The 27680-nt window shown below is 44.8% G+C and overlaps 5 protein-coding genes and 1 long non-coding RNA gene across 24 annotated transcripts in view; 3 read left to right on the top strand and 3 right to left on the bottom strand.

Annotated features, from left to right (window-relative positions):
* Window positions 1-1140, bottom strand: part of WDR76 (WD repeat domain 76) — a 53148-nt gene extending 52008 nt beyond the window's left edge. For 6 of the 17 annotated variants that reach the window (XM_081548303.1, XM_081548295.1, XM_081548298.1 and 3 more), the window contains exon 1: window positions 1073-1140. Coding sequence is in view for 1 of the 17 variants with exons in the window: in XM_081548286.1 (XP_081404412.1) it covers window positions 694-711 (18 nt within the window). In the remaining 16 variants the exon portion in view is untranslated. Of the gene's footprint in view, window positions 1-693 lie in introns of all 17 variants that reach the window. The other 11 variants (XM_081548300.1, XM_081548297.1, XM_081548291.1 and 8 more) reach the window with 3 other exon arrangements.
* A 127-nt stretch (window positions 1141-1267) lies between these two features.
* MFAP1 (microfibril associated protein 1) lies at window positions 1268-12538 on the top strand. Its single transcript, XM_081548310.1, has 9 exons — window positions 1268-1485; window positions 5177-5396; window positions 6511-6640; window positions 6909-7096; window positions 7834-7942; window positions 8046-8206; window positions 9122-9281; window positions 11672-11761; window positions 11855-12538. Exons 1-9 carry the CDS (start codon window positions 1407-1409, stop codon window positions 12035-12037), a joined length of 1320 nt encoding a protein of 439 aa, XP_081404436.1. The 5' UTR covers window positions 1268-1406; the 3' UTR covers window positions 12038-12538.
* Window positions 12539-14091: 1553 nt separating this feature from the next.
* On the bottom strand, window positions 14092-15364 carry HYPK (huntingtin interacting protein K). 2 transcript variants are annotated; one of them, XM_081548314.1, is made up of 4 exons: window positions 15181-15364; window positions 14790-14845; window positions 14387-14438; window positions 14092-14248 (listed from the first exon to the last, which is right to left on the bottom strand). In XM_081548314.1, the coding sequence occupies exons 1-4, from the start codon at window positions 15340-15342 to the stop codon at window positions 14153-14155; spliced, it is 366 nt and encodes a 121-aa protein (XP_081404440.1). In that variant the 5' UTR covers window positions 15343-15364; the 3' UTR covers window positions 14092-14152. The 2 variants fall into 2 exon arrangements, with proteins under 2 accessions (XP_081404440.1, XP_081404441.1); XM_081548315.1 differs by lacking the exons at window positions 14092-14248; window positions 14790-14845 and having other exon boundaries at window positions 14379-14438.
* A 76-nt stretch (window positions 15365-15440) lies between these two features.
* Window positions 15441-21523, top strand: SERINC4 (serine incorporator 4). The gene is made up of 12 exons (XM_081548309.1): window positions 15441-16048; window positions 16534-16710; window positions 16882-17060; window positions 17489-17568; window positions 17810-17903; window positions 18162-18373; window positions 18709-18804; window positions 18926-19052; window positions 19443-19515; window positions 19937-19985; window positions 20121-20274; window positions 20468-21523. Exons 1-12 carry the CDS (start codon window positions 15947-15949, stop codon window positions 20661-20663), a joined length of 1539 nt encoding a protein of 512 aa, XP_081404435.1. The 5' UTR covers window positions 15441-15946; the 3' UTR covers window positions 20664-21523.
* On the bottom strand, window positions 19612-23361 carry SERF2 (small EDRK-rich factor 2). 2 transcript variants are annotated; one of them, XM_081548313.1, is made up of 3 exons: window positions 23304-23361; window positions 22595-22703; window positions 19612-21977 (listed from the first exon to the last, which is right to left on the bottom strand). In XM_081548313.1, the coding sequence occupies exons 1-3, from the start codon at window positions 23308-23310 to the stop codon at window positions 21914-21916; spliced, it is 180 nt and encodes a 59-aa protein (XP_081404439.1). In that variant the 5' UTR covers window positions 23311-23361; the 3' UTR covers window positions 19612-21913. The 2 variants fall into 2 exon arrangements, with proteins under 2 accessions (XP_081404439.1, XP_081404438.1); XM_081548312.1 differs by having other exon boundaries at window positions 19612-22000.
* Window positions 23362-23667: 306 nt separating this feature from the next.
* LOC145528985 (uncharacterized) lies at window positions 23668-25728 on the top strand. Its single transcript, XR_014070827.1, has 2 exons — window positions 23668-23809; window positions 25408-25728. It is a non-coding gene; the product is annotated as an uncharacterized LOC145528985 (long non-coding RNA).
* Window positions 25729-27680: the final 1952 nt, after the last annotated feature.

The following is a 27680-nucleotide window of genomic DNA, read 5'->3' on the forward strand; positions in this document are numbered from 1 at the left end:
AAGATTTTAGGACACTGTATTTCTTATAGTCATTGCCATATTAAAAGTTGTTCTGTGTTGTTTTCTATTTTCTGGGTTGCCAGAAAATTGCAACCCATCAATTGCCTTCCCATCAGATTTACTCCCTTGGGATAGCATAGTTTTGGAGCTGATAAATTTACAATACAAATATCTATCAACTCTATTTTTACAGTCCTTTGTAGCTCAAAACTTGCGTCGTGCACTGTTCTTTATTGAGACTTGCCCAATTTTATTTTTTCTCCCAGCTGAGGCCCAATTGTAGAACAGGTGAAACCACTTGAGAAGTAACGCTACTAACAGTACCTTCAGGAAAATTCCCTTCAGCAATGTTCACTCCTAGACTCAAAAATTACTGATAAAATCAAACTTTCCACAGCGCCTGATAATATGCCATATTTCTGGACTTCAAGACTTTGCTCACACTGTCCCTTCTCTCCCTACACAGCAGTTATAAAATCCTTTCGACAGGGCATGTGTTCTACCAACTAGCCTGTTGTTTTTTTTTAACACGATCCACCTAGAAAATTGGGGTTATTTGCTCCTATTCTATAAGCCCTTTAAAGCTTACTAAATAAAATTCAAGTTCCTGGAGGACATGAGCCTTTTAACAATATTCCATACTCCTTAGAGAGATCTAAGTGAGGTAAACACAAGTGCTTAATAATTACTTACGGACTCATATACAAACATTCCAGCCAGGAATATGTTGTAATAGGCAGTCTCCAGAAACGGACAGAACTGGAAAGCTTAATAGTGTTCGAATTTCAGACATTATTCTAAGCCGCTTGGGGGATTTTTTTTTTTCTCTTGCCACTGGCCTAAATTACCACCACCTGCCCTCAAGTGACCAAAAAATACCTCACCACAATCCGCTCAGCCTCATCAACTGAGCTAATCAAGTGCTGTTAACGGGATTTCTATTCCGATTAAACTCTGAGCTTTCAAATTTGACAATCTGAACAAACTGCAGTTCATTATCTCCTGAGTTTCATTATTCATCACTACCCTATAATACTCGGGTTCAGACCAACCTAACGAACAAAACCTTTACTTGAGACTTCCCTCGTCGCAGGGTCTTAACAGCAAATCCCCGTGGAACCAACTTCCCGCCCGGAAGACGCGTAGAAACACTGCGAGCAACCTATAGACATGCGCAGTAACAGACTCCACCTTCTAGTCGTAGGCGTCTAGAAGTCCTCCACAATCCCACAATCCTCTGGTCGCGTACTTCCGGCTTTTCTAGCTCAGCCGTAGGTGGTGTTTCTATCAGTCGCGCAGCAGTTTCCCTTGGTCCTAGGAGGAGAGGGTTTTATCTGTTCGTTGACGTTGTAGCTGTTCACTTTGGAATCAGTCGAGTTTCGGGAGTCACCGCCGCTGCCGTCAACATGTCGGTCCCAAGCTCACTCATGAAACAACCGCCCATTCAGTCTACGGCTGGGGCCGTCCCGGTTCGCAATGAGAAAGGTACTGTATTGAGCGATTTTCCAGTCGGATCTTACCTCTTTCGCTAGCATATTCCAAACTTACCCCGGGCCCACCACCTTATCCTCAGCGATCCTTAAGACCCTGCCCCTGTTTCTTCGACTTTCCCCGTCAAACTCGGATCCGATCGCGTTGCTACTTAGAACTCATCTTGTTAGTAGAACCTGTGTGCTTTCTCCTCCAAAAATAAGTTAAGCTAATATAGTGAATGCCTGCTATTTGCATGGCGTTGTGTGGCATACGTTTTGTTGTCCATTGTCTGTTTATGGTTCTTTTATAACTCGTGTCATTGTAATTACGTGTCCACCTCCGTCTGCTACATCGTAAGTTAATAACCTACTTGAGGCAGGAACTCTGTCTTAAAACTTTTTATCCCTTTCAGCCATCGCAGTGACTGTATTTGTTAAATTGAATACAAAATGGAGTAAAACAGTGGTGTAAGGAACTCATAGTTTAGTAGATGTGAGACATGCAAAAAGAGGCACATTCTGAACAAGTTTATGGTCTTTCCCACCTATAAAACCTGTCACATAGGTGATATAAACGAAGTGCTTTGGGAGGACAGAGGAGGAATAATCTCTTCAGATTGGAATATTTAACTTGATCTTTAAAGGATGGGTAGGATTCCAATGAGTGCAGATGGATGAAGGAAAACTGTACTTGTTTGGGGAGTCAGACTGAAAGTCCGAGTTTTTTCAGTAAAGTATTTGGAAAATAACATCAGTTCTCTTTATCTTTTAAATATACAGTATCTATCTTTGTGCATTGTGCCTTTTGTTGTTGTTTTCTTAAATCAACATGACTTTGGAGAAGTGTCCTTTGGATACATGAAGATATTATTCATTCATTTTAACTGCTTGTTGTTTAGTCGCTAAGTCCTGTCTGACTCTGGGACTCCATGGGACTGTAACTCACCAGGTTCCTCTGTCCTTGGGATTTCCCAGGCAAGATTACTGGAGCTAGTTGCCATTTCCTTCTCCAGGAGATCTTCCCTACCCAGGGATAGAACCAGTGTCTCCTTCATTGGCAGGTGGATTCCTAACCTCTGAGCCACCAGGGAAGCCCTTTTAACTGCTTATAAGTTCCATTGTATAATTAAACCACAGTTTGATCCCTGTTGAGGGACACTTAGTTGTCGTTTTGTTACTTTTTTCCTTTTACAAATAGTGCTTAAACATATCTCTTTAGTGCACTTATGTAAAAATTTCTACTAGGGTAGCGTGAATCTACATTGACACATCATTTATCATTCATTCGGTAGTTTACATTAAGATTCACTCTGATGTACATTCTATGGATTTGGGCAAATGTATAGGGATATATATCCATCAATATGGTATCACACAGTATTTTCACTTAGTAATATGCATTTAAGGTTCCTGCATGTATTTTCATGGCTTGATAGCTCTTTTTGTCTTGTTGTTGCTGAGTAATATTCCATCATCTGGATGTACCATAGTTTACTTATCCATTCACCTAGTGAAGGACATCTTGGTTGCTTACAAGTTGTGGCAGTTATGAACAAAGCTACAATAAATATCCATGTGCAGGTTTTTGTGTTTTGCTCCTTTGTATAAATACCAAAGAGCAGAAATTAGATCATATGGTAAGAGTATGCTTTTGTATGAAACCACCAAACTATCTTCCAAAGTGGTTGTGCCATTTTACACTCCCACCAACAATAAATCAGGGTTCCTGTTGCTCCACATTCTTACCAGCATTTGGTATTGTCAGAGCTCTGGATTTTGGCCATTCTGTGTGTAGTAGCATCTCATTGTATTTTTTTTTAATTTGCATTCCCTGAAGACATATAAGGGCTTCCCAGTTGGCTCAGTGGTTTAAAAAAATACTGCCAATGAAGAAGACAAAGGTTTGATCCCTGGCTGAGGAAGATACCCTGGAGGAGGAAACGGCAGCTCACTCCAGTATTCTTGCCTGGAGAATCCCCATGGACAGAGAAGCCTGGCGAGCTACAGTCCATGGGGTCGCAAAGAGTCGGACACGACTAAGCCACAGAGCATGCACGAAGACATACAATGTGACCATCTTTTCACATACTTATTTGCCATCTGTATATCTTCTTTGGCAAGGTGTCTGTTAAGGTCTTTTACCTCACCTTGTTCTTCAGAATTGTCTTGGCTCTTTTTGACCTCCTATTCTTCCATATAATTTTAGAATCAGCCTGGGGGCAGCTTTTAATGAAATTACATTAAATTTATAGAGCACGCATCTATTGATTTACTTGGGTACAGTTGCCATCTTCTCATCTTTGAACATGATACATTTCTTCATTTATTTTGATCTTTTATATCTTTAAAACAATTATATATTATATTTTTCCTCCTGTAGCCTCACACATCACTTGTTGAATTTATTCCTTAGTATCTTATAGATTAGTTGCTATTGTAAATAGTATTTTTAAACTGTATTTTCTAATTATATGTAGCCAATGTACAGGTACATTTATTTTTATCTAGCATTTATACACCTTTCTACTTGAATTTATAAGCTTCTCTGGTTATCTTGTATTTTCTGCATAAGTAATCATATTGGCTGCAAATTGTGGCAGTTTCTTCCTTTTTAATTCTTACCTTTTATCTCTTTCTTTTCTTATTGCCCTGAAACCATAATACAGTGTTGAATAGAAGGTATAATAGGGACAACCTAATGATGTCCACTGTTTTTTAAAGGAATGCTTCTAATATTTTATCACTAAATATAATGTTTGCTGTATCTATTGTTAAGATTGTGTGACTGTAAGTATATAAACTTTAAAAAAGTATATGACTTTTTCCCCTGTTAATTTTCTAAGATTAAGCCATCCTTGTAGTCCTGGGCTTAATCTTAATTATGTCCCTATAGCTTAGAGGGGCTTTTCGGTTAGTTTTTATGTTGCCTGTATCTATGTTTGTAAGTGAAGTCCACCTAAAGTTTTCCCTTGAACTGTCCAGCTTGGTTATCCAGGTTATATTCATCTTAGAAGATGTGTTGGTTAGTTTTCACTCTTTTTCTGTTCATTGGAATTGTTGGTATTTGTAAAAGATAATCTACTCTTGCAGGTTTGATAGCACATAGCTAAACGAAAAGGTAGAAATAAAGATTAGAAGACCGAGTTATGTGGTAATAGATCATATAAAGATTGCCAGAGAAATATCTTGAAGAACTAAAAGAATGACTGAACACTATTTTAAGTTTATATTCCCACTTAAGTCACCCTTACTGTGTGCTGGGCACTGTTACAAATAATTCACTTAAGCATATAGTTAAGGTGGATGTAGTCTCCAGTGTTCTTGCCTGGAGAATCCCAGGGACGGGGGAGCCTGGTGGGCTGCCGTCTATGGGGTCGCACAGGGTCGGACACGACTGACGCGACTTAGCAGCAGCAGTCTCCCTATTAGGAGGGACTTTGTATTGTTTCACTGCCCACCCTTCCTCCACTCATTGTACCCAAGCTAAGCCTCATTATCATTAGTGTTGGTGTCCACAGGAACGCCTTCTCATGACTTGGCCTTTGTAGGGAAAAGATGTAGTTGAATAGATGGTTGGGTCAGGCCTCCTTCTCCTGCTTGGACTTGGTTTGCCAGGAATACAGGGCTTTTTTACCTGGAAAGGCCAAGGGTGGAAGAACATTGGGAAAGAGGTTACTGAAACATAAGTTCTGTTTCTTACCCAGGTGAGATTTCGATGGAAAAAGTGAAGGTAAAACGTTATGTGTCGGGAAAGAGGCCAGACTATGCCCCTATGGAGTCCTCAGATGAGGAGGATGAAGAGTTTCAGTTCATTAAGAAAGCCAAAGAACAAGAAGCAGAGCCCGAGGAACAGGAGGAGGATTCATCTAGTGACCCTCGGCTGCGGCGTTTGCAGAACCGTATTAGTGAAGATGTGGAGGAGAGGTAATGAAGAGGGTTATGTTACCCTGGACGTGAACCGAGCAATAATGCTAATACTTGAGTAGTACTTACTGTGTACCAGGCACTGTTCCTGGTATATTACTTTAACTAATTGTTGTAATCCACATAATGATATTATGAGGGTATGATTATCCCCATTTTTACAAGCCAGGAAACTGAAGCAGAGTGGGGTTTGGAAAATGACTCATTAAGGGGAATGAAAGCACAGACCGCTGGTTGGTTTGTTGAGGGGTCTTGTTCGCACAGAGATGTTTTCTAAAGTTTGAGAAATTGATCTTTTCCAGGTAGTTATTCTAAAAGCTAATGAGGAGAAATGATACTGATGAAGTAGGAGAAAAGGACTGATGAGTGGTCTCATGTCAGAAAGGTACCCCTCCCAACTAGGGATTTTGTGTCTTTTGTATTGACTGAGACATTACCTTACAGAGTAGCCAGAGGATCCCAACTTTCACAGTTCACATTGTCTCAGAAGTTTTTTCACAGAGCCTATGGGCCCAAACAATTCTGTTTATTTTATTAAGTAGTTAGAGCCAAATGATTTAATAAATATTTATGTCCTAACAACTTAGGTACTTGAAAATTTTAATACCTATAAAAGAAAACATTTTAATTTCATTTTTACATAACCACAGTTACTTACTACTGGGGTTTGTGTGCCTCTTGGGCACTAACAACTTCTCAAACCTTAGAGTCACATTGGCACTGTCACTCATTTCCTGTTCTATATTGACTTTCATGCAGAACTTGCTTTTTATCACAGCAGCCAAAAAAAAAATTTTACAAAGATACGATACCATTGAAAGGAAACAAAATGTGATCTGCTGTTGAAACTCAACTACTTTGAGCTATACAGTATATCCCAGTGCACCCATCTAAGCTTGGTACAGTGCCCCAGGGTGCCTCAGCATACACGTAATGTTTTAGGTCCAACTTGACTCTTTCTTTTGACACTTTGAGTTAGTTTCTTTAATCTGCCTCTCAGTTTCCTCATCTCAAGGCTTCAGTACTAATAAAAGGAAACAGAATGTCCTGGTGCTCTGTGACTAAGGATGTCCTTTTAGTGAGGTTGGTATTACAGTTGGACACTGTCTTTCAGATTGGCTCGACATCGGAAAATAGTGGAGCCTGAAGTGGTTGGAGAAAGTGACTCCGAAGTAGAAGGAGATCCTTGGCGCATGGAACGAGAAGATAGCAGTGAAGAGGAGGAGGAAGAGATTGATGAAGAGGTGTGATTAAGGAAAGTGGGAAGTTCTTTCTGGGTGGAAGAAGAAACTAGGGCCAGTGCTCCTGTGTTGAGGCCTTAGAGGCACAAGATATCTGCTTTTGGCAGAAGTCTGATCCAGTGTTCCCTACTAGTTTGGGTAGGATTGAAATAGAGTGGTACTACCTTGCATTTACTCAACCAGAATTTGTTGAGCTTGATGAGGTAAGAATAAAAAGCCACCGCAGAGCACAGGCCCTTTGGCTGACTGGCTTGGACATGTAACTTGACAGGAAATAGAACGGCGCCGTGGCATGATGCGCCAAAGAGCACAGGAGAGAAAAAATGAAGAGCTGGAAGTCATGGAGGTGGAAGACGAGGGACGTTCTGGGGAGGAGTCCGAATCAGAGTCTGAATATGAGGAGTACACAGACAGTGAGGATGAGATGGAGCCTCGCCTTAAGCCAGTCTTCATTCGGAAGTAAGTATTTCACAAACCAGGCCTGAATCCACATAATTACTGCTTTCTGGGTCTGAAGATGGAAGCCCCTTTTCTTGCTCATGCTATTCTGAAATGTAAGCACTAAGTAAAAGTCTTTGCCCAGTGCCCCAGCTCAGCAGAATGTTTGCTGAGGAGTATCTTGGTGTTGGGCTTCCCAAGTGGCTCAGTGGGTGAAGAACCCACCTGCCAATGCAGGAGACATGGGTTCGATTCCTGGGTTGGGAAGATCCCCTGGAGGAGGGCATGGCAACCCACTCCAGTATTCTTGCCTGAAGAATCCCATGGACAGAGGAGCCTGGCAGGTTACAGTCCGTGGGGTCACAAGGAGTCAGACACGAGTGAAGCGACTGAGCACGCGCACATGCATCTTGGTGTTAGTCTGAGTTAGCTTCCACATCTCCTTTTCCACTTAAAACATACCTGCCAACGTCTTATGTTATTTTAAATACAAAATCAAGCTTGAAGAGCAAATTCCTATTCCTTCCCTAAAGGCTAGAAATCCTACAGTCCAGCAGGTTTCTTGATATTCAGGCAGTTCTCCAAGATGATGGAATTTTGATGCTCTAAAGACCGGAAATGATTCCCCCTTTTAGCTCTTTGCAAATAATAGAGCCAGAGACCATTTGGCTTTGTCTGGTTTGAATGAGACTTGATTTAGGGAACAAAGAGCACCACTCTAAGGACTTTGGGCAGTTAACAGGACCTCTGTGCTGCAGGAAGGACCGGGTGACGGTTCAAGAACGTGAGGCTGAAGCATTGAAACAGAAGGAGCTGGAGCAGGAGGCCAAACACATGGCTGAGGAGAGACGCAAGTACACACTCAAGGTGCTGGGTGTGGCTGTGAGGGTTGAGTGTGAGGAGTTGTGTGTTTTGGTCTGTCTGAGGGAGAGTAAGGAAGTCCAACAGTTGAATTTTTCTCCCTATCCAGATTGTAGAGGAGGAAACCAAGAAAGAGCTGGAGGAGAACAAGCGGTCTCTGGCTGCCCTGGATGCACTCAATACTGATGATGAAAATGATGAGGAGGAATATGAGGCCTGGAAAGTTCGGGAGTTAAAGAGAATCAAGAGGGACAGAGAAGACAGAGAAGCGTGAGTAACAGGATGAGCTTAGAGCTTAATACCACTGGGTGGTCGTGTTCCTAGTAGGGTAGCTCTCGGGCTCCACACCTACTGTGAGTTCCATCTAGCTTTCTTTAGGGTTCCTACAGCTAGGTGTGTTCCCATAACTGGAATGTGGCTTATTATAGTAAAATCAGGGAAGAGAAACACATTTTGTCAGTGTTTCTCCATGATAAGAGTGCAGCTGATACTCCCTTTAGTAGTTTCCTAGTAGACACAAACCAGTTACTAGCTGTAATCAGTTTTCTGTTGTTGCGTAACAACCCAACCCAAAAGTAAGTGACGTAAAACAATTATTTCTCACAATTTTGGAGGTTGCTATGCAGTTCCGCTACTACACTCACTGTTAGAGCAAAATCACCTTGGAGCTACACCACCCATTCCTAAAAACTACTAGGAATGCTTTTTTTTGTTTTTGAAGAAAAGGGACCTATGACTCTCCACCCCCCAAAAAAGGTTAAAACTGCTGCAATCTATGTAATGATGGTGACCCTTGGTTTGTGACATGTAAGCACATTACTAAAGAAATACCAGTCAAGTCTTAAACAGAATTAAATTCTGATTTTTTTTTTTTTTTTAACAAAGAAGTCTTCTCAGGGAAGAGAAATTCGTAATGTTACAAAATCAAGCAGTAGTAGTACGTCTGAACCTCAAAAAGACTAGAATCAACATTCAGAAGTTTGCAGTACCTGGTCTTGCGAGCGTAATGAAGACTACCTGATCTTTTTATTTATTAAACTTCTGATCTTAATTCCTAACAGATAGTAACTAGAATTGATAAAGATGAATAATGCTTGAAAGGAGGTGGGACTGTGTCATATTCAGATTACTGGGTCTTTCTGAAACTAAAATGATACTAATAAATAGTTTTCGTTCTCTGGACAGGCTTGAGAAGGAGAAAGCAGAAATTGAACGAATGAGAAACCTAACTGAGGAAGAGAGGCGAGCTGAGCTTCGGGCAAATGGCAAAGTCATTACCAACAAAGCTGTAAAGGGCAAATATAAGTTCCTACAGAAGTATTATCACCGGGGTGCCTTCTTCATGGTAAGAAGTGAAAACAGACTGGAATAACCCCCCATTTTCCTAGTCCTGGGATGTTACTTCCACTTACCAGTGGTCATTTGCTTTTTGCCTGTGAAGAATATAAAACCAAATAGAGGAAAGCATTGGCAGCAGGATTTCAGAAACAGCAGCAACTGTTCTCTTTTGGCCCCAGCTCTCAGGAGGAAATAATGTAACAGAAGAATTGAGGAACTGAAAGAGAGAGTGATCTAGACTAGACTATTTAGGTCCCCCAGATCACTTAGATATCATTTTTCATAGCAGAGAAATTTTGGTTATGAGAAAACCAAGCTCTGCAAAGAGCTTTACATTAACTCATGTTTGGGTGGTGTAAGTTTAATTCACTTCATTCTCAACGGACAGAAAGTGACTAAATCTGACCCAAAACTTGTTAATCATCTAACCATTATCTGTAATGCCATCATCTTTGTTCTCTATAGACAAACCAAAGTCAAAACAGCAGTCTGTTAACTCTATGTAAAATGAAAAGGACCGCTTTCAAATTATTTGGATTAGCACTAGTGATAATTCCTTAATAGAGAGATAGCAGGGAAGGAAATGGGAGAATTGATGACATTTATTACTCCAATGGCATGTGGTTTGTTAAATTATTTCCTGATATTAAAGAAGTTTGTATCAAAAAGTAATCTCGCTTTTTCAGATGTTGTTTAGCAAACCTTAAGTATCTCCACTGCAGCTAAATTCCTGCCTTTTGCTGTAGATACCAGTAAAATTTTAAAACTTTTAAAAATTTTAAAAATAAGGAGGATTCCTTATTCTTCTCCCACCAAAATCAGTCTATCTAGTCAGCAGGAAATGTTTATTATGTAGTTTTCCAGCCCACGTAGCTTCCTAGATAGGAGTCAGTGGAGATTATTAATTACTTCTTAGATTGCGTCCAAGTCATAAAATATCATTGCTTAAGCATTACAACAGTTTTAATAATCAAGCTCCTTAAAGAACCAGTGCATTCCTGACTAAGATACATAAGGAAAGGTTCATGTGAAAGTCTTTTGGTGCACATACTCAAATATCAACTTTTCTCATTTGGACAAGGAGGGTGAAGTGGAAATGGCTTCTGAGATTAAATGAAGGACTTTCAGGCTCTAACAAGGAGAAAAGTTGGTCTCATGAAAGGCCTACCTTTCAATTGTTTAGCCCTTTCAAGAGCTAATGGGAAGAGAGTATCCCAAAACTCGGTTCGGTTAAAGGATTCAGCTTTTCTGTGAAACTTTCCTTAAGATGGTACTGTTTTAATTCTTTCAGTACATATGTTTATGGTCTGTATCATAACATTATAGTTGTATTTATATGTTGATTTGAAATTATTCTCTATAGTTGTTTTATACAGTTCATTAAGTAAACCTTTTGAGCATTTAATGTATGAAGGGTAGTACTGTTTAACACAGCTATAGCTCCTTGCCCTCAGAAGGCTCACAATCTAGTAACAGATAAGGCAAATACATACTGTAACATAAGGAAGAGTGAACGTATCAAAGGACTTGTATTTGGTAGGATTGAAAAGGATATCAAGGAGATGACATTTAAGATGTATAGACTTTCTGACATTCAGTGGTAGGAAGATATTCCATGTAAAGGAACCAGAAGAAATGGAGGCAGAAAGTATCATCTATAAAGGTAAGGAGTACATTAAGGCTTTGTAGCATTTGGCCTTGACTAGTACACAGAGGAATTATGCTTATTTAATAAAATAGAGGACCTCTGAAAGTTTTTGAGCAGGACAAGGGTATAATGAGGGTTGTGTTTTAGGAAACACATTAATCTAATGAAATGTGTAAGATTGATTGCAGGGAAAAACTGTAATAACCAAAGTAATGAGAATCTAATCTAGGGAGAATGTTGGTCCTATTACAGAAGTTAAGTCAGGAAGAGGCTGATTTGGAAAATTTCAGGGATGTGGTTTTCACTTTAGTTGTGAGTTTGAAATCCCAACAGAATACCTAAGATATATATTGGGCAGTAGAAGAATCAGGATTGGAGATTTGAGAAGCCTGTATGAAGCTGATTGAAATCATGTGAGTGAATGAACATACTGAGTGAAAAGAATATAGCCAACCTTCAGGAAATAGCTACATTTAAGAAGGAAAAAGATATCACAAAGACAAAAAGGAGTATCATCTCCTCAATTTGATATAAGCTTTTGGTTCAGTAAGTTCAATGCCCTCTGGTATCTTTATCCTTTGTTGTAAAATTTAATGAATTTGTAGTTTGAGGGACTTCCCCGATGGTCCCGTGGTTACAACTCTGCACTTAAACTGCAGGGTAGGGTGTGGGTTTGATCCCTGATCAGGGAAATAAGCTCCCATATGCTGCACAGTGCAACCCAAATAAATAAAGACTTTTTTTTACAGGATGAGGATGAAGAAGTATACAAGAGAGATTTCAGCGCACCTACCCTGGAGGATCATTTCAACAAAACCATTCTTCCCAAAGTCATGCAGGTATGGGGAACCTTAATGACATGAGAGAAAAGTAACGTATTGAGGCTGGACCATGATAAATCTGGTGGTATAACTCATCATCTACCCATACAGGTCAAGAACTTTGGACGCTCTGGTCGTACCAAATACACCCACCTCGTGGATCAAGACACCACCTCCTTTGACTCAGCATGGGGCCAAGAGAGTGCCCAGAATACAAAGTTCTTTAAACAAAAGGCAGCCGGGGTACGAGATGTATTTGAACGGCCATCTGCCAAGAAGCGGAAAACTACTTAGAGTTCAACTACTTATTCTTCCAGCTGTGGGACACATGGGGAAATCTCAGCATCTGGTCCTTGATTTGTTTTTACTGCTATTCACATGGCCCCTGTATCCAGCCTGCTGAACCTACTGCCATACTTGTGGCACTGGGCAAACCCAGTCTTTGAAAGTGCTTTGTGAGGTTTGGACTCATGCTGAGAAGCCTGCAAAAAAGCACTGTCCAGGTAGGATTAGAGGCTCCCCACTTAGGACTATTTCTGAGAAATCTTGAATGTCATTACTGCTCTGGCTTCCCATATTCACTTGGGACTGTTCCAAGTTTCTTTTTCCAGCTCTGAGCTTGGGTTAGAAACATGGATGGGCATGTAAGTGGACAATGTATTATTTCTACCTTACAGGAAATCTAAAGTCATTGAAAACCTGTTTTGCATTTTTGGGTAAATTTTTCTAGGCACACATACTTTTTGATCCATTTATGTGCAAGTGTCAAGAAATAAAAAAAAAATCATACACCAAGAGGTTTTTTAGCATATCAGAAATAAAATGTGCAAGCTGACAAGTATCTACCTTTTAACTAAGATAAAAGACAGCAGGGAATTGTCAGGCAAAGGATGTTTCACATTTTAATCATACTCTTTCATCTTAGGAACAAGCACAGATGCTAGACAAGTTATAAGTGGCACCTAGATTTAATCCATGAGCAAATATGTGATTGTCATTGCTGTCTAAATTGTAGCTGTATATAGAACAAAACAGGACACACAAAACACCGAATCCAAGCAGCACACTAGTATCATCTTGCCTGGCTCATGTACCAAGGAGGGCACTGCTCTTGAGCTGCAATGTAGTAACATCATGCTGGATATCACTGGCAGAGTTAAAGTTTTCATTCAGTATGTACTACATAACCACCCTGCATATTGGCAGAGTATTAGGAGGTCTAGGGGTTGTAACGGAGAAGGCAATGGCACCCCATTCCAGTCCTCTTGCCTGGAAAATCCCATGGACAGAGGAGCCTGGAGGGTTGCAGTCCATGGGGTCGCTAAGAGTTGGACACGACTGAGCGACTTCACTTTCACTTTTCACTTTCATGCATTGGAGAAGGAAATGGCAACCCACTCCAGTGTTCCTGCCTGGAGAATCCCAGGGACAGGGGAGCCTAGTGGGCTGCCGTGACTTAGCAGCAGCAGTAGCAGGGGTTGTAAATAATGACATAATAACCAGTGGGAAGACTTACCTCTATATTGCATTTAAAAATGAGAAGGGCAAGGTCTTTTCACAATCTTTAAATGCCCCACTAGGAGAAACATTCATAAATCCTTAAATGTCCTAGGATAAAAATATGAGTGCAAATAATTACTATGAAGTAATAAACACAAAGATGTATATAAGTCACTGTTGTGTATGTGCCAGGAGATACAATCTAAGAATTATCCTAGAGCCAAAGTGAAAATAAGAGCTACTCACCTGCTCATCACTTCTTAAAACAATCTGTCAGATATGTATCATTTTACAGCTGAGGAAACAGAAGCTTAGCAAGGGTGACTTGGCCAAACTTGATCAACTTTTAAACTGCTTTCTCGCTAGGTTAGAAAATGGAATCTTAAGGTGTAAGTGCTGTGGTTCAGAATTAAAATATTAAATCAATTAAATCAAAATCTTTTCATAAGTTAATTCTAAGACATAACCTTTGACAATTTCTTATTGTAGTTAACCATGTTCCCACTTCAGTACCTGAACTGTAACTCACAGTGGCTTATGAACTGAATTGGTGACTTATATCTGTATACAGTGGCTCCTAGACAGGTGCTGGCCTTTCAGCTATTGGTGAGCTACCCTAGAGACACATGCCATGGGGTAAACTTTACTGAGCCGCTAAGTGCACCTTGAATATTGCCGAGAATTAGTCATATGAATGAGCCTGGTCTGCTACCTAACATCTGAACATGAGGTACTCTTCTACACTAATCCTCAACATAGGTTCATTAAGGGTTATACTCCAAGATGTTCCCACAATAAAATTAAATATGATATATATTATACTTGGTCCAAAGTGATAAAACTGCAACTTAAAAAAAAAAGACATCTTTATTGAAATAAGTTAATCCAGTGGGTCTGAGAAAACCCAAATCAGTTGGTTAGGGCAATAAGAGCTTCCACCACGTTGCCCATGTGTTCCCTCAAGCTCCGTTCTGCAGCTGCTCTGGAGATCTCCATCTCTGTCATCTGCAGGAAAAGGATCACCGATTTTACCCAAGTCTCCTCCTGGGCAATAAGGTGCCAGCAAAACGTGAGTACTCCACTTGTTTCAGGAAACAAAAGACATATTCCCCACCCACACAGTAGTTAGGCATTACTACTCACTATCAGCTCCAGATCTTCCTTCTTGATGGTGACTTTTGCCAGTTCCTTCTCCCTGCAAATATTCAGGTACTTTAGTCCTCGTTTTCTACCTCCACCATAAACTCCCAGAAAGGATCACTCCCAGTTGTGCCTTACAAATAAATGACTTGATAAACATTGTTGACTGAAAATACAAAAGGACTCCCACTACCTCGCGTAACATCCCATCCCACCCCATCCCCTGGAATATTTATAGCAGGGAGGTGTTGCCAGGAGGCCTTTCCTTCCACCAACAAACCAGTAACGTTGTAAATCTTAGGCCCGCAGAAATTGGTGATAGAGTTGAAAAACGGTACGAAGTACAAAAGCCTAACGATGGTTTTTTTCTGTCTGGGGTTGAATGGGGCGGGTAGCTAAGACCTACCGCTCCTGTTTGGCTTTCTGCTCCCGGGACCGTCTATCTCCAATCACGGACATGGCCTATGGGAAAGACAGCTCTAGTTACTGCTCTGCTACTCACAATTCCTAACAATCTAAAATACCAGTAACAAGCGAGTGAGGTGTGGATTCACAATAACGAGGGTACCAGGAACCCGGGCCTACGTTTAGCTCAATTCTGGGCACCTGAGACCCGTTTTAAACTCGATCTCCATCAAGCTCCTTTTCTCAAGCGGAGGGTCCCAATGACGGTTGTTTCCCTCTTGCCTCCTCCCACAATCGGGATGCGGACCCCTCCTGGAATCAGGCTTGCAGTTTCGGCCTCCGAGCCCTGTCTGCTCTCATCCCGCCCAGACACGCTGCCCGGCCAACCTCACCGTCTCCAGATTGGAACTCTGGATCTCCTTCTCTTCCGCATAGTCGGTGACTCGCTCCAGGTCCGCCGCACCACTGTCATGCTTCCGTGGCTTCTCTGGAGGCCGCTCCGGACCGCTCGTCTCTGTCTCCAACTCCAGCTCCACGTCCCCCTCCGTCGCCATATCGATCCTACCGCGCAGCCCCACAGGCCCGGCCCCGCCTTAGAAGGACTTCCGGCAACTGCCTCGCAACTTCCGCTGGGTGGGGGGGAGGCGGGGCTGGCCCTGGGCCGCACCTTCTTTAGTGCGCTGGTTCTAGAAGCTTCAGCAAGGAAAGCGGTTCTGCTCTCAGACTTCCTTTCGGGCTTGTAGTGTTTTCTGCCAGGCCGTGTCCCAGACCTAACCCGTCACCACTCCAGACCATCCTAGCCTTTCTTCAACTAGGTCCAGCCCACACACCCCAAGGAACTCTGATCAAGATGAATGACGTCTAATCCTAAACCAATTAAGAATGCTAATCTACAGACCAGATAGACAAACTGCTCACTAATCTAGGGAGAACAGCCTGAGTAGCCCAAGGGCCCTGGGAAGAAAGTAGTTTCACAGGGATATCTGCATTTTCCACGACCCGGGGGAGTCGGTGTTCTTTTCCTGTATCCCTCCCCATTCTGCCTTAAACTGAGTGAACAGCCGAGATAGCAGGAGTCCAGTGGGCTGAGGACGAAAGAAAGCTGCTTTCTCATCTGCCTTCCATCTGGTGGACCTAGGCCTAATCCCTGGGATAAGGATGGTGGGTGCAAAAGCGGTCACAAGTCTCAACACCTCCCTCCGCCTGGCACCGCAACGCAGGGGAGTCAACAGTGTCATAGTGAGTCCTCCCTTCTATCAGGTGAGAGGGTACGTGGGCAGAGAACTCTCCGGAGCAAGAGCTGTCTGACAAAGGGAAGGGAATGGTGGCTGAAGTTGGGGAGGAAGACCCACGGGAGCTGGTAAACATGGCAGACCTGCCATTTACTGCTGAGGCCCTTCTGCTTCTTTGCGTCTAAGACTACTGATCACTAAACCCCTCCTCCCACGTTCCTAGTACCAGATGTTTAGGTCCTGGGAAAGATTAGAAGCCAGATGTGACAGGGTCTTAGGAAGTTCTGCCAGTTATGTTAAGCTCTTATGATGAAAGCTCTACCTGATGTCAGTGGAAGGCAATCCTAAATAGCCTGGAACCAGACAGTCTGAGAATTCCTAAATGAAAGGAGAGAAGAGAGGAAGGGGGAAATTTTGGAATTCAGCCTCATGGGTTCACCTCACAAATGTACTAATGTAAGCCTATCCTCAGCAAATCTCTACCTTGCTGCCCTGCATCTGCTCTACCCTCAGGTGTCCTGCTGTGGGCCTGTTCCCTGTACCTGCTGCTGCCCTTCTAGGTGGCCCCCTCTCAGAGAGTCTCCCTGTAGCCGCCTGTTCTACATCCTCCTCCACGTGGGGACCTCAGCAGTCTGCTGCCTCCTGCTGTCAAGGACAGTGGTGGAAAGAGTCTGGGGCAAGGCACATGGGGTATGGTGGGAGGAGGCTGGGCTGCAGTGGGAAAGGATAAAAGGAGAAAGTCTGAGGTAGACGAGATTTGGGTTGAGGGTAGGGGACAGATGAGTGGACATAACCATGAGTAGGTACTTCTCTGTGCATGACGACTTGCCCAGCCATTTCTCACATGTACCTTCCCTCCAGATCCAGATGCCCTCAGGGCTGTGTGCCCATCTGTTTGGCCACTCTCACTGCCCAGTGCTCAGCGGCTCGGGGGCTGTATACCGAGTATGTGCAGGAACTGCCACCTTCCACCTGCTGCAGGCTGTGCTGCTGATCGACGTCCACTCCCACACCAGCCTCAGAGCACAGCTACATAATAGGTCTGTGTGTACTCTTTGGGTGGGGAGAGGACAGGGAGGGAAGTAGACACAAGCTGAGTAAAGGAAATTTCCAGATGAAGTCATAGCACTGTAAAAAGACAGAGAACAGGTTTAAGTCCCTGCTTCCACTATACTTGCTGTGTAACCACAAGCCACACTTACCCTCTTTGATCTTCTAGTTTTCTGAAATGGAGATAACAGTGGAGTTACTATATGCAAACCCTCTGTCAACTATAGAACACTGTCCAGATGTTATTTAGGTATCAGAGTCAGAATTTGGAATAGGCTGTGATCAGCCTGTCTCCAGCCCCTCTCACATAGGACTGGTTCCTCCCTTCCTCTACTTAGTTCTCTCTTCTCCCGTTTCCTATAGTTCTGCTTTCTCCTTTGCCTATTCTTCTGAGTCGTTTTCTTTCCCTCTTAACCAGTTTCTGGCTCCTCAAGCTGCTGTTCCTGCTAGGTCTCTGTGCTGTTGCCTTCTGCATCCCTGATGAGCATCTCTTTCCAGGTACGTTCTATTTCATCCTGATCAGCAGGTGTAAGCTAAAAGATTTTCTAAGAAAAAAATCTTCCCTGGCAGTCTAGTGGTTAAGACTCCACACTTCCAATGCAAGGGATGCGCATCTAATCTCTGTTTGGGGAACTAAGAACCCACAAGCCTCGCAGCACAGCCGAAAAAAAAAGGTAGGAAGAGGACCAGGAGTAATGATATGATCAGTTACATTTTCCTACTGGTGCCTCACTTGCAGCCTGGCATTACGTTGGCATATGTGGCGGCTTCACATTCATCCTGCTGCAGTTGGTGCTTATTACCGCTTTTGCTCATTCCTGGAACAAGAACTGGTAAGGAGCACATAACCCTGAAGGCTTCCTGGGGAATCCGTCTGACATTACTAGACCCAGTCAGGTTGGGCAAAGGACATGACAGGTTGATGATCCCCAAGCTTCCAATTAAGCAGTATGGAAAAACTCAGGAATATGACAGCTGTAGGCCACGTGGGATAGACAAGTCTCACCAGTCTTTTAGGAGAGGGGGAGTAGCTGATAATGGGTAAAAACAAGAGTTGGAGCCCCAAACCACTGCCCACCTCCCACCCTTAGGCAAACAGGTGCAGCCCAAGACTGCCGCTGGCTCCTCGCTGTGCTGCTGACCACCCTAGGATTCTACAGCATGGCAGGCGCAGCAGCCGCGCTCCTGTTCCACCACTACACGCACCCAGCTGGCTGCCTGCTCAACAAGATGCTGCTTAGTCTGCACCTTTGTTTCTGTGGCCTCCTCTCCTTCCTCTCCATCGCTCCCTGCATCCGCCTCAGTGGGTACATGCCTTACAGCATTAAAGATTTGGGGGGCCTTTAGTATAGCAAATTCCACTGTATTTAGTCACTTCAGTCATCTCTCTCTACAACCCCTTTGCAACTCTATGGACCGCAGCCCACCAGGCTCCTCTGTCCATGAGATTTTCCCTTGGCAGACTGTTTTTACCATGGAGCCACCAGGGAAGCCCAGATAGCCAATTTCATTTGCCTCCCTAATCTCAACTAGTTCTCTGCTTCCTCCAAAGGGTGGGGTGACAGAAGCACAGGTGAGGGTAGGAGTGAAGGAAATTAGTACCCAGTAGGCTAAAGCAATGATTTCCTTTCTCCCCAGAGCAACCTCGCTCTGGCCTTCTACAAGCCTCTATCATCAGCTGCTATATCATGTACCTGACATTCTCTGCGCTGTCCAGCCGTCCTCCAGAGAGGGGTAAGGAAAGGACCTGGATTCTTAACAAGGTTTACCCATGCTAAAGCCTTTTTTGCTCCTGCCAAATACCTAGGTCTTTGTTCTCATCATCTTTCTCTTCTGTTGCCTTGCCCTTTCTCAGTAATCCTTCAAGGACAGAATCACACTCTGTGCCTGCCTGGCCTGAGTAAAATGGAATCCCACACACCAGATACTTCTCTGGCAATGATCAGTGCTGGCATCATGTATGCTTGCGTGCTTTTTGCTTGGTGCGTAGAAGTGTCAAGGGAAAGGTGTGAGAAGGGAGGATGCTCACAAGGACAGGGATGGCTAGGAGATAGTCTAGGGCCATGGTTTATTTCAACTTTTAAAGGAAGGTAAGAGGAAAGCTCCCCATGAACAAAAACAGTTTCTAAGAATAGCACCCGTCAGATGATCTGTATGAGACGAAGGGGACAGGGGAAGTGACTTGAGAAACTTTAAAAGCACAAAAGATTTCAGGGCCCTCACATGAAAAAAATTTCAGAATTTTTGGGGGAAAGGGGCTTTAGGGGCTCACTACCCTCCTGAGTTACTAATATGGACCAGCTGGCAGTCAATGTTGTCAGATAACCCTCCTGCTATTTGACTGTATGAACTTGAGAACCGTCTCTTCTCAGCAACGAGGCTTCTTACCTGGCTGAGGTATTTGGGCCCTTGTGGATTGTCAAGGTTTACAGCTATGAGTTCCAGGTGAGGATAGATAGCTCAATATCCCCAATACCCCTCCCCCCTCACACATAGCAACACACACACACATCCTATCAACCTCTACCCAAAATGCTCAGATTCTAGCTGCTGTTACCTTTTATTGAGTACCCACAATATGCTAGGCACTGTGCTAGATACTTTACATACACAATCTCATTTAATTTAATCCTCACAACAACCCTGTGAGGTAGGTGTTTGCTCCATTTTACAAATGGAGAAATTGAGGCACAGAAGGTTAAACATCTTACCAAAATTCCCATAGCCAGTCATATACTGGAGCTAGAATTTGAACCCAGGTGTGCCTCCACTTGTCACACCACACCAATCTTTTTAAAGAGGAGGAGTTTGCTATACTATTACCCAGACATTCTTTTTCCAAAACATGCTGCCTTTCATTTTACAGAAGCCCTCACTCTGTTTCTGCTGCCCTGAAACAGTGGAGCCAGAGGAAGGTGAGTGTCAAGTGAGGATCCGTAAGTGTCGATTTCTGCAGAATGCCAGAGTGCGAGTGCCTTCATGAAAGAGGCTGGGGGAGGGAACAGGTGTTTCAGCAGCTCTGCTACCAGCAGTTCTTTTCCTCTCTCCAGGGCCAAGAGGTGTGGCTGCAAGGCCAGCTGACCAAGAGACCTCGCCAGCTCCTCTAATGCAAGTCCAGCAGCTTTCCTATAGCTATTCTGCCTTCCACTTCGTCTTCTTCCTTGCATCACTTTATGTCATGGTTACCCTCACCAACTGGTTCAGGTAGGATGGAGGGGAGCCTGGGATACTCTTCCAAAAACCTAGTTGTTTTAGGGAAAAGAGCACTTCAAGGCCAGTCCTGAGTTCTCCCAAGACACACGAGTCTACCATATTCTTTGGTGGGGCAGTAGGATAGCTCTAAGCTCTGAAAGTCACGGCCCTGTAGATTCTCTAACCAGAGACTTTGGTTCCACAGCTATGAGGGAGCAGAGCTGGAAAAGACCTTCACCACAGGTAGCTGGGCTACCTTCTGGGTCAAGGTTGCCTCATGCTGGGCCTGTGTACTCCTCTATCTGGGGCTGCTACTAGCACCATTCTTTTGGTCCCCAACCCCGGATCCCCAGCATCCTATCTTCAGGCGACATTGTCATCGTGTCAGTATTGCCAAATGACAAACAGCCAATCTAGGTACTTTTAACAAAATGGAGTTCCCTTGAATGTGTACCCCTAGTCTTAACTCACAGGAGCTGTCCAGCCCAACCGATTCCTCAAAGACACAATGGGAAGTTACCCCCTTTAAGCTGAAGTCAGTAATATGTCTGACTTAAAAAAAGTGCCCACACACACCCTAACACCCTGGGCAGAGTATCTGACTCACTGGAGCTACCGTTACTTCTTCAACCCAGCTCAAGAGCCTGATTCCAAGTCAGCAGCGCAGGAATCACTGCTAACCCAGCAGACAGTGTGGCACCAGCTCCTTCCTGGCTCTCATGGTAGAGATGGGGGCAGGGAAAGACCAAAGGGGACCAAAGACTTACTTGGCTCTGCCTTTGGCAATAAAAAGGAAAACAGGAGTCCACCCCTGGGTACAGGGATGTAAGAAGCTCAGAACCCTAGAACAAACCAGGACATAGGAAGAAAGGCACACAGAGACTACCCTAAGTTTTAATCCTGATGTTGAGGTCAAAGGAAATGGGAAGACAAAATCTACCCTCATTCCATGAGGAATGACAGAAGAGAATGTGAACACTTGAGAGCAGCTAACCATGGGAACTCCGTCAACAGCAGGGTCTGGGCCAACTTTCAAGCATACGAACAAACTGAGAAAGAATGAGGAAAAAGGAGCATAAATTGAGGTCTTGCAGCCTTCCTTCTCAGGACCTCAACCCCATCCTTAGGATGATGTTCCAGGTCTGAGTGGGGGACAAAAACCACAAAAAAGAAGTCTCTACGGCTCTTAGGGGATTTCTCTACCACATACCCAATACCTGTCTGTTGCAGTACAATAAAGAATTTTTCTGTGATGTTTAAACTTAGCCTACATATCCACAACCTTTTAGAGTATGAAATTCCCTTCCCTTTTGGTGGAAAAGGGCAGTCATTCCTCCATCCCCATCCCCCAAATCCCCAGTCAAACCAGGCGCTCAAGGAATTACAAAGCTACTTTTAATACTTTGGGGTGAGCCCCACAGGAATAAAAAACACTGGGAAGGGGTAACCCCCTCACCCCCAGGAGTGGCCCAGGGGGAGAGAGGCTACCTGAGGGGTAGGAAGCACAAAAGGGACCCGCTGCAGACTCAGGGCAAAGGGAATGCCATCGGTGCTGGGACCTGTGAGCACTACAGGAGAAAACGCGAGCGTGATGGGACTGGCTCCAGGCACACAGGCGAAGGGCAAGAGGGTTGGACACGAAGCCACAAAGCTACTTGGGTTCCTCCTTCTTCTCGTTTGCCTTTTTCTGCTTCTGCTGCATGATCTCCGAGTCCCTAGGGGTAGAGATGATGGGGCACTGGGAGGTACCAGAGGGCAAAAAGCACAAGATGCAGGGGGATGAAGGGCACAAAGGATAAGATGGAAGTGGATGGGACAAAATTCAGCATATGGCTACTGTATTCCCACCCTAGGAGAACAAGAGGAAGAGAGCTGAGGCTCAAAAGGCAATCAGTCTCTATCTGGCTGTTGCCCAAGGGGTCAGAAGTCTGGCCACCCAGACCCAAGGCTATTCTGTGCCAAGTACCACACCCCGCCACACCAGTGAGAAGGTTGGGAGAAGGGAGGGCAAATGAACAGCAAGGAGGGCCAAAAAGTACCGGGCTGTCATAACCACTACTGCATTTGAAATGTGAAACTCCCTGCCCTTGCCCTTAAGGTCAGACCCGGGGGCACTCAGAAACCAGACCGAGGGCAGCACCCGTCCCAGTCCCTTCCTGTAACGCTGTGAACTAACAATTTAGAGGGTGAGAGGAATAAAACCCTAGAGGAAACAATGCACTCTGCCCCTCACGGCTAGTCCAGATGTAAGCTCAGAGCTAACTCTTCCAGGTACAACCCTCGGTCTAAACCCAGGTCTCACCCTCCCCTCCCCTCCCCTCCCTGGGGCTACCTCTGCTTGCGGGCGGCAGCAGAAAGCCCGTCATCTCGGCGCTTTCCCTTAACCGAGTCGCTCTGCTTTTTCATATTCTTCTGGCGGGCGAGCTCACGCTGGTTACCGCCTAGAGAAAAAAAATAAAAGGTGAGACGCGAGGGCCTTTCCAGCCACACACCGGCGACCCTCTCCCCTCACCAGACACCAGTAGGCTCCCACACTTCATTCCCGGGGCGCCGGCACAGGCCCGTTTCGGGGCCTGGGCTGCAGATTCGGCGAGGGGAGGGAGCTGCCAAGGAGCAGGTCAAACTGGAAAGTGGACAGAGGACGGTTCTGAGTAGCATGCTGGAGTCGTGTTTCGAATTTCGGGACAGCATGAGGACCCAGACAGGTAGTGGCGGTGTCTGCAGACGGTGTGGGTCTCTGTGGGGGATGGGCAAGGATCCGGAGTAGGGGGCTCTGGGTCTATCACAGGCGCGCAACTCTTCCCAAGAATCAAGGAGGGCCTTTGCCTGCCGAGGAGCGGGGGTGCTGGGGGGGAAGGTTCTCAAGAAGTGGCGGTGGGCAAAGGGCCGATTTCCGGGCTCCAAGTGTGAGGGTGGCTAAAAAGCGCTCCCAGAGAAAGGTCTCCCTGGGGAAGCCAAGAGGAGGTCAATGCCGAGGTTCGGCAGTCGTGTTCAGGGTAAAGGGGGAGAAAAGGGCAACGAGAGAGGGTCTGAATGCTCACGGGTCATGGCGACGGCAGCGGCTCCGGCCTGCCTCCGTTGCGTCCCCTCGTTCAGTACGACGTTACAGGCCCCGCCCCTTTCTCGCAACGTAACGAAGTCGTCTTTTCCTCCCCGCCCCTTCGCGCCCGGGCGCCGATTCCTATTGGTCAGGAAGAAACACATGTGGCCGCGGGCCACGCTGGAACTCCGGCGGACGAGAGGGGGAGGTTTGCAGGCCGAGCACGCTGCGTGGGGCGGGGCTTTCCGAGCAAGTCTTTCGGTCCAGTGGAGGGAAAGTAGGCCAGGTCTCGTGACCAGGGTCGGGGCGGGGGGAAGTGGAGGGGTGCGGCTGGCGATGTGGCACTCCCGCGGGCTCCGGCACGTGACCTGGCAGAGTGACCTCATACGGGGACGGTTTGGGACACAAACTCACCCAGAGGGAACGCTGGGGGAACAGAGTGGGGAGGCTTCGCGGGGACTGAGATGGTCCGACTGGTGCTGTTACCAAGACTGGAACAAAACGCCGGTATTACTTAGGATCCTTCCCAACTAGCCACCTATTTGAATAGTTGAGTGCACAAAATCACGTACCAGAACAACTTAACAAACTCCCTTCCAACATATTGTTCGCCCATCTCAAACTCCAGTATAGAAATTTGCGGCCACATCCACTATGTCGGACACGACTGAGCGACTTCACTTTCACTTTTCCCGTTCATGCACTGGAGAAGGAAATGGCAACCCACTCCAGTATTCTTGCCTGGAGAATCCCAGGGATGGCGGAGCCTGGTGCGCTGCTGTCTGTGGGGTCGCACAGAGTCGGACACGACAGGAGCGACGCAGCAGCAGCAGCAGCAGCCAGTATGTACAAAAATCTTGGCCCTGCTCGTATGCCCACAGAAGCTTTAAATATGTAGCTTGGAAGTATTTGAGGACCCCAAAGTCACAGACTGTGGCCTTGTATCAGGGATTCAAGAAACTGGGAAATGCACATACTATGTTCATTTCTCCTTTGGCATTTCCCCCATTATACTATATCTACCAGCAACACCTGGTTTTTAATTGGCAGTTGAATGGGGCGGGAAGCTTGGATTTCCCCCTCATTCCCAGATTCACTAATAGGTCTACAAGACTCCGCACCAGTCGTGAGGAATTCACTGGATAAAGGAGAAGTGTGTTAGTTGCTCAGTCGTGTCCCGCTCTGCGACCCCATGCACTGGGGCTAGCCAGGCTCTTCTGTCCATGGGATTCTCTAGGCAAGAGTACTGGAGTGGGTTGTCATTTCCTTCTCTGGATAAAAGAGAAATGCTTAGGAAATCTCACAGGAGAGGATTAGTTGTAAATTTCAACCTATCCTCTCCAGCTAATGCCCACAGTAAAACCAAGATGAGGCTAGAACTACAAACTGTCTTCTCTCTCAACATAAAACTGGGCCGGGGAGGGAGGCAATAAACCTCATTCAGTACTGTCCTCACAATTTTTGCCATACCCAGGTATCACCTGAACTACTACTATTTATTACTTGAAACTTTTGTATTCGGAGGGCGGAAGTTGTGCTGCCCTGCAGGGCTTGTGGGGATTTCAGTTCCCTGACCAGGGATTGAACCTGGGCTGAAAGCACCAAATCCTACCCCAAGACCACCAGGGAACTCCCTGTATCAATTTCAAATGCAGGATATAATGCAAAATTCATATTTCTTTAGTAAATTAAAAAAAAAAAAACTTGGCATCTGGTGATTCATCACTTCTGATGCTAAAAGACATAGTGACTTTTGCTTTCCTCTCTCTCTTGGATCATTGGCTCATGGAGAGCCAGCTGCTATGTCAGGAGGAGAGGCCCATGGGGTGAAGAACTATGGTCACTGACCAACGGTCAGAGGGTAGAGAGAGTACTTCCACTTTAACTCAGGATGGGAGTTGGAGTTGAGAGTTAGGGACTAACTTAGAGGAAATGGAGATCCAAGGCTCTGAAGCAGAGAAAGAGGTGAGGTGGGATTTAAGGATCCCACGTATACAGTGAGTAGATGAGGAAACTGGACTTCAAGGATAGACCCAGCATTGCAGACCTAGAGCCACAGACTGACCACGGTTCACAAAAAGAATTTGGACTCTCTGGTTTCCTAGCCCCAGGTTCCCATGGTCCCCTTGCATTTAGAGAGACTACAAGCAAAGTGAAGTTTCCTGCGAACCTGGAGGATTCTCCACCGCATCATCTTGGAGACCCTAGCCGTGATGTGGAGGAAGAGCTACCTGCAAGATGTACATGAGCGACAAGCTGCACTGTGAACCCGGGCACTCCGTGCCGTCGCCACCGGCCCGCGGGTCTCTGAAGGGGACCTTTCAATCGGACTGCCAAATTTCTCCGGTTTGCCCTGGAATATTATAGAAAATTATTTGTATGATTAATGAAAATAAAACACACCTTGTGGCAAAAAAAAAAAAAAAGAATTTGGACTCTCTGGTTTGCTAGCCCCAGGTTCCCATGGTCCCCTTGCATTTAGAGAGACTACAGAGCCAGACCCATGGAGAAAGCCTAGCTAGCCAAGGATGAGTGAAATAGTGCAGGATGAGGAAGCAATTTCTCTCTTGGCACATGCCACCTCTTTATCAGCTCCAGCAGAGAGAGAGTAGAACAACCCTGTGACCAGTCTCCTCTTATTTAACTCACCCAACACTATCCCCTTGTGCAAGAGTCTATTTCCAATCCTAACAAAACCTAGGCTGATTGCCACAACTCCTTCCAATCTAACTTTTCCTGGAGTTGCCAAAGAAGTCACTTATTCTTTAAACAAATATTCATTGTGTTATGCACCAAGGATGTACCATCTATTGTATTAGTTACTAGGTTTACAGTGATGAACAAAACATATTTATCACCAAACTCCATGGAATATATAGTATAGAGAAAAAGAAGAAGCTCTCTCTCTACATATAATACACATATAAGTATGCATGCATGCGTGCTAAGTTGCTTCAGTTGTGTTCGATTCTTTGCGACCCTGTGGACCATAGCCCATCGGGCTTCTTTGTCCATGGGATTCTCCAGACAAGAATACTGGAGCTAGTTGCATGCCAACTCAGGGATTGAACCTGTGTAAACCCATATATCTTATGTCTCCTGCATTGGGGGGCGGGTTCTTTACCACTAATGCCACCTGGGTTAGTTGATAGGTGATAGATAGTATAGGCAAGTAATAGGCAAGCCAACTGATGCCTGGTGAGCATGGTATGAAACTAGGTCAGGAAGTAGGCAGGGTAGTGATATGATCTGAGTCACTACTGCTAATACCACTACTAGCTAACATTAAGTGAGTGCTTATTAAGTATATTAAGTATACTTTTCTTATTTGGACCTTACAATGACCTTTTGAGGTGTCATTATCCCCTTTCTACTGATTTAGAAATTTTGGCACAGTCAGGTTAAATAACTTTCCCAAGGAAGCACAGATAGTAAAGGGTGAGGCTGAGAGTTTAACCCAGCCCCTGATATTCATTAGGATGTAAATTTTTTTTGAAGAGATCACTCTGTGGGAGGAGAGTGGATTAGAACAGATAAATGGAAATGAGGAGACCTGTCAGGAGGCTCTCACAGACATCCAGGATGCTAGGCCTAATTGGGTAACAGATCATTGAAATGAAGTTCAGACCAATTTAGGCAGAAAGGGGAATTTGTTGGTTTACATAACCAAACTAGGGCATGGGCTGCAATGTGGATGATTGTAGGGGAAACTGAAACCAATAACAGGGGGATGCCTCCCCATCTCTTATTTTTGCTCTTGTTTTCTCAGATCCAGATCCCTTGACATGATAGATAATGGCTACAACTGGTCCCTGCCCTCAAATTTCACACCATGTGCAAGAGAGAAGTCCTGAGTCTCTTCCTTTAAATTCAGTGTTTAAAACTGCAGTTCAGAGCTCTGATGCTTTAGGTGCCCACCTTTGTAGAGGGGAGGTGGTTGTGAGGCAGATTATAATGAGAGCAGCCCCCAGCAGAACCATTTGGTTCTGCTAACCATTTGGTTAGTATGAGGAAGGAACAGGTTTATCAAAGAGAGTTCGCTCCCCAGAAAAGGAGGATGCTAGGCAGATAAAAGATATCCATTACATCAGGGCACAGAAGATAGTCACTTGGGCTAAAATGGTGGCAGCAGAAATGGCAAAAGTGTGCAGCTTCAAAATATATTTTTGGAGAAATTGCCCTGGTGGTCCAAGAGGCTAAGACTGAACTCACAACCTAGATCCTACACGCCACAACTAAGAGTTTGTGTGACATCCCTAAAGATGCCTCGTGCCACAATGAAGATCAAAGAGCCTGTGTGCCACACCTAAGACCCGATAGAGCCAAATAAGTAAATAAAAGGAAATATTTATATATATATATACATACATATATATAT

Source organism: Giraffa tippelskirchi, chromosome 12 (assembly GCF_054371585.1).
Source record: "Giraffa tippelskirchi isolate mGirTip1 chromosome 12, T2T-mGirTip1v1.2.pri, whole genome shotgun sequence".
NCBI lineage: Eukaryota > Metazoa > Chordata > Mammalia > Artiodactyla > Giraffidae > Giraffa > Giraffa tippelskirchi.

What these genes read in the sequence shown, in the direction of transcription:
- SERF2 (XM_081548312.1), bottom strand. An exon ending in GCTGCCGCCCGCAAGCAGAG is followed by an intron (nt 22,001 to 22,594) that starts GTAGCCCCAGGG and finishes GGTACCTCCCAG; the next exon opens with TGCCCCATCATCTCTACCCC.
- SERINC4 (XM_081548309.1), top strand. Translation starts at nt 15,947, where the DNA reads ATGGTGGGTGCAAAAGCGGTCACAAGTCTCAACACCTCCCTCCGCCTG. An exon ending in TCTGGGGCAAGGCACATGGG is followed by an intron (nt 16,711 to 16,881) that starts GTATGGTGGGAG and finishes CCTTCCCTCCAG; the next exon opens with ATCCAGATGCCCTCAGGGCT. An exon ending in AACAGTGGAGCCAGAGGAAG is followed by an intron (nt 19,986 to 20,120) that starts GTGAGTGTCAAG and finishes TCCTCTCTCCAG; the next exon opens with GGCCAAGAGGTGTGGCTGCA.
- HYPK (XM_081548314.1), bottom strand. Translation starts at nt 15,342, where the DNA reads ATGGCGACGGAGGGGGACGTGGAGCTGGAGTTGGAGACAGAGACGAGC. An exon ending in AGAGTTCCAATCTGGAGACG is followed by an intron (nt 14,846 to 15,180) that starts GTGAGGTTGGCC and finishes TCTTTCCCATAG; the next exon opens with GCCATGTCCGTGATTGGAGA. An exon ending in CAGAAAGCCAAACAGGAGCG is followed by an intron (nt 14,439 to 14,789) that starts GTAGGTCTTAGC and finishes GAATATTTGCAG; the next exon opens with GGAGAAGGAACTGGCAAAAG.
- MFAP1 (XM_081548310.1), top strand. Translation starts at nt 1,407, where the DNA reads ATGTCGGTCCCAAGCTCACTCATGAAACAACCGCCCATTCAGTCTACG. An exon ending in AAGCCAGTCTTCATTCGGAA is followed by an intron (nt 7,097 to 7,833) that starts GTAAGTATTTCA and finishes TCTGTGCTGCAG; the next exon opens with GAAGGACCGGGTGACGGTTC. An exon ending in GACGCAAGTACACACTCAAG is followed by an intron (nt 7,943 to 8,045) that starts GTGCTGGGTGTG and finishes CTCCCTATCCAG; the next exon opens with ATTGTAGAGGAGGAAACCAA.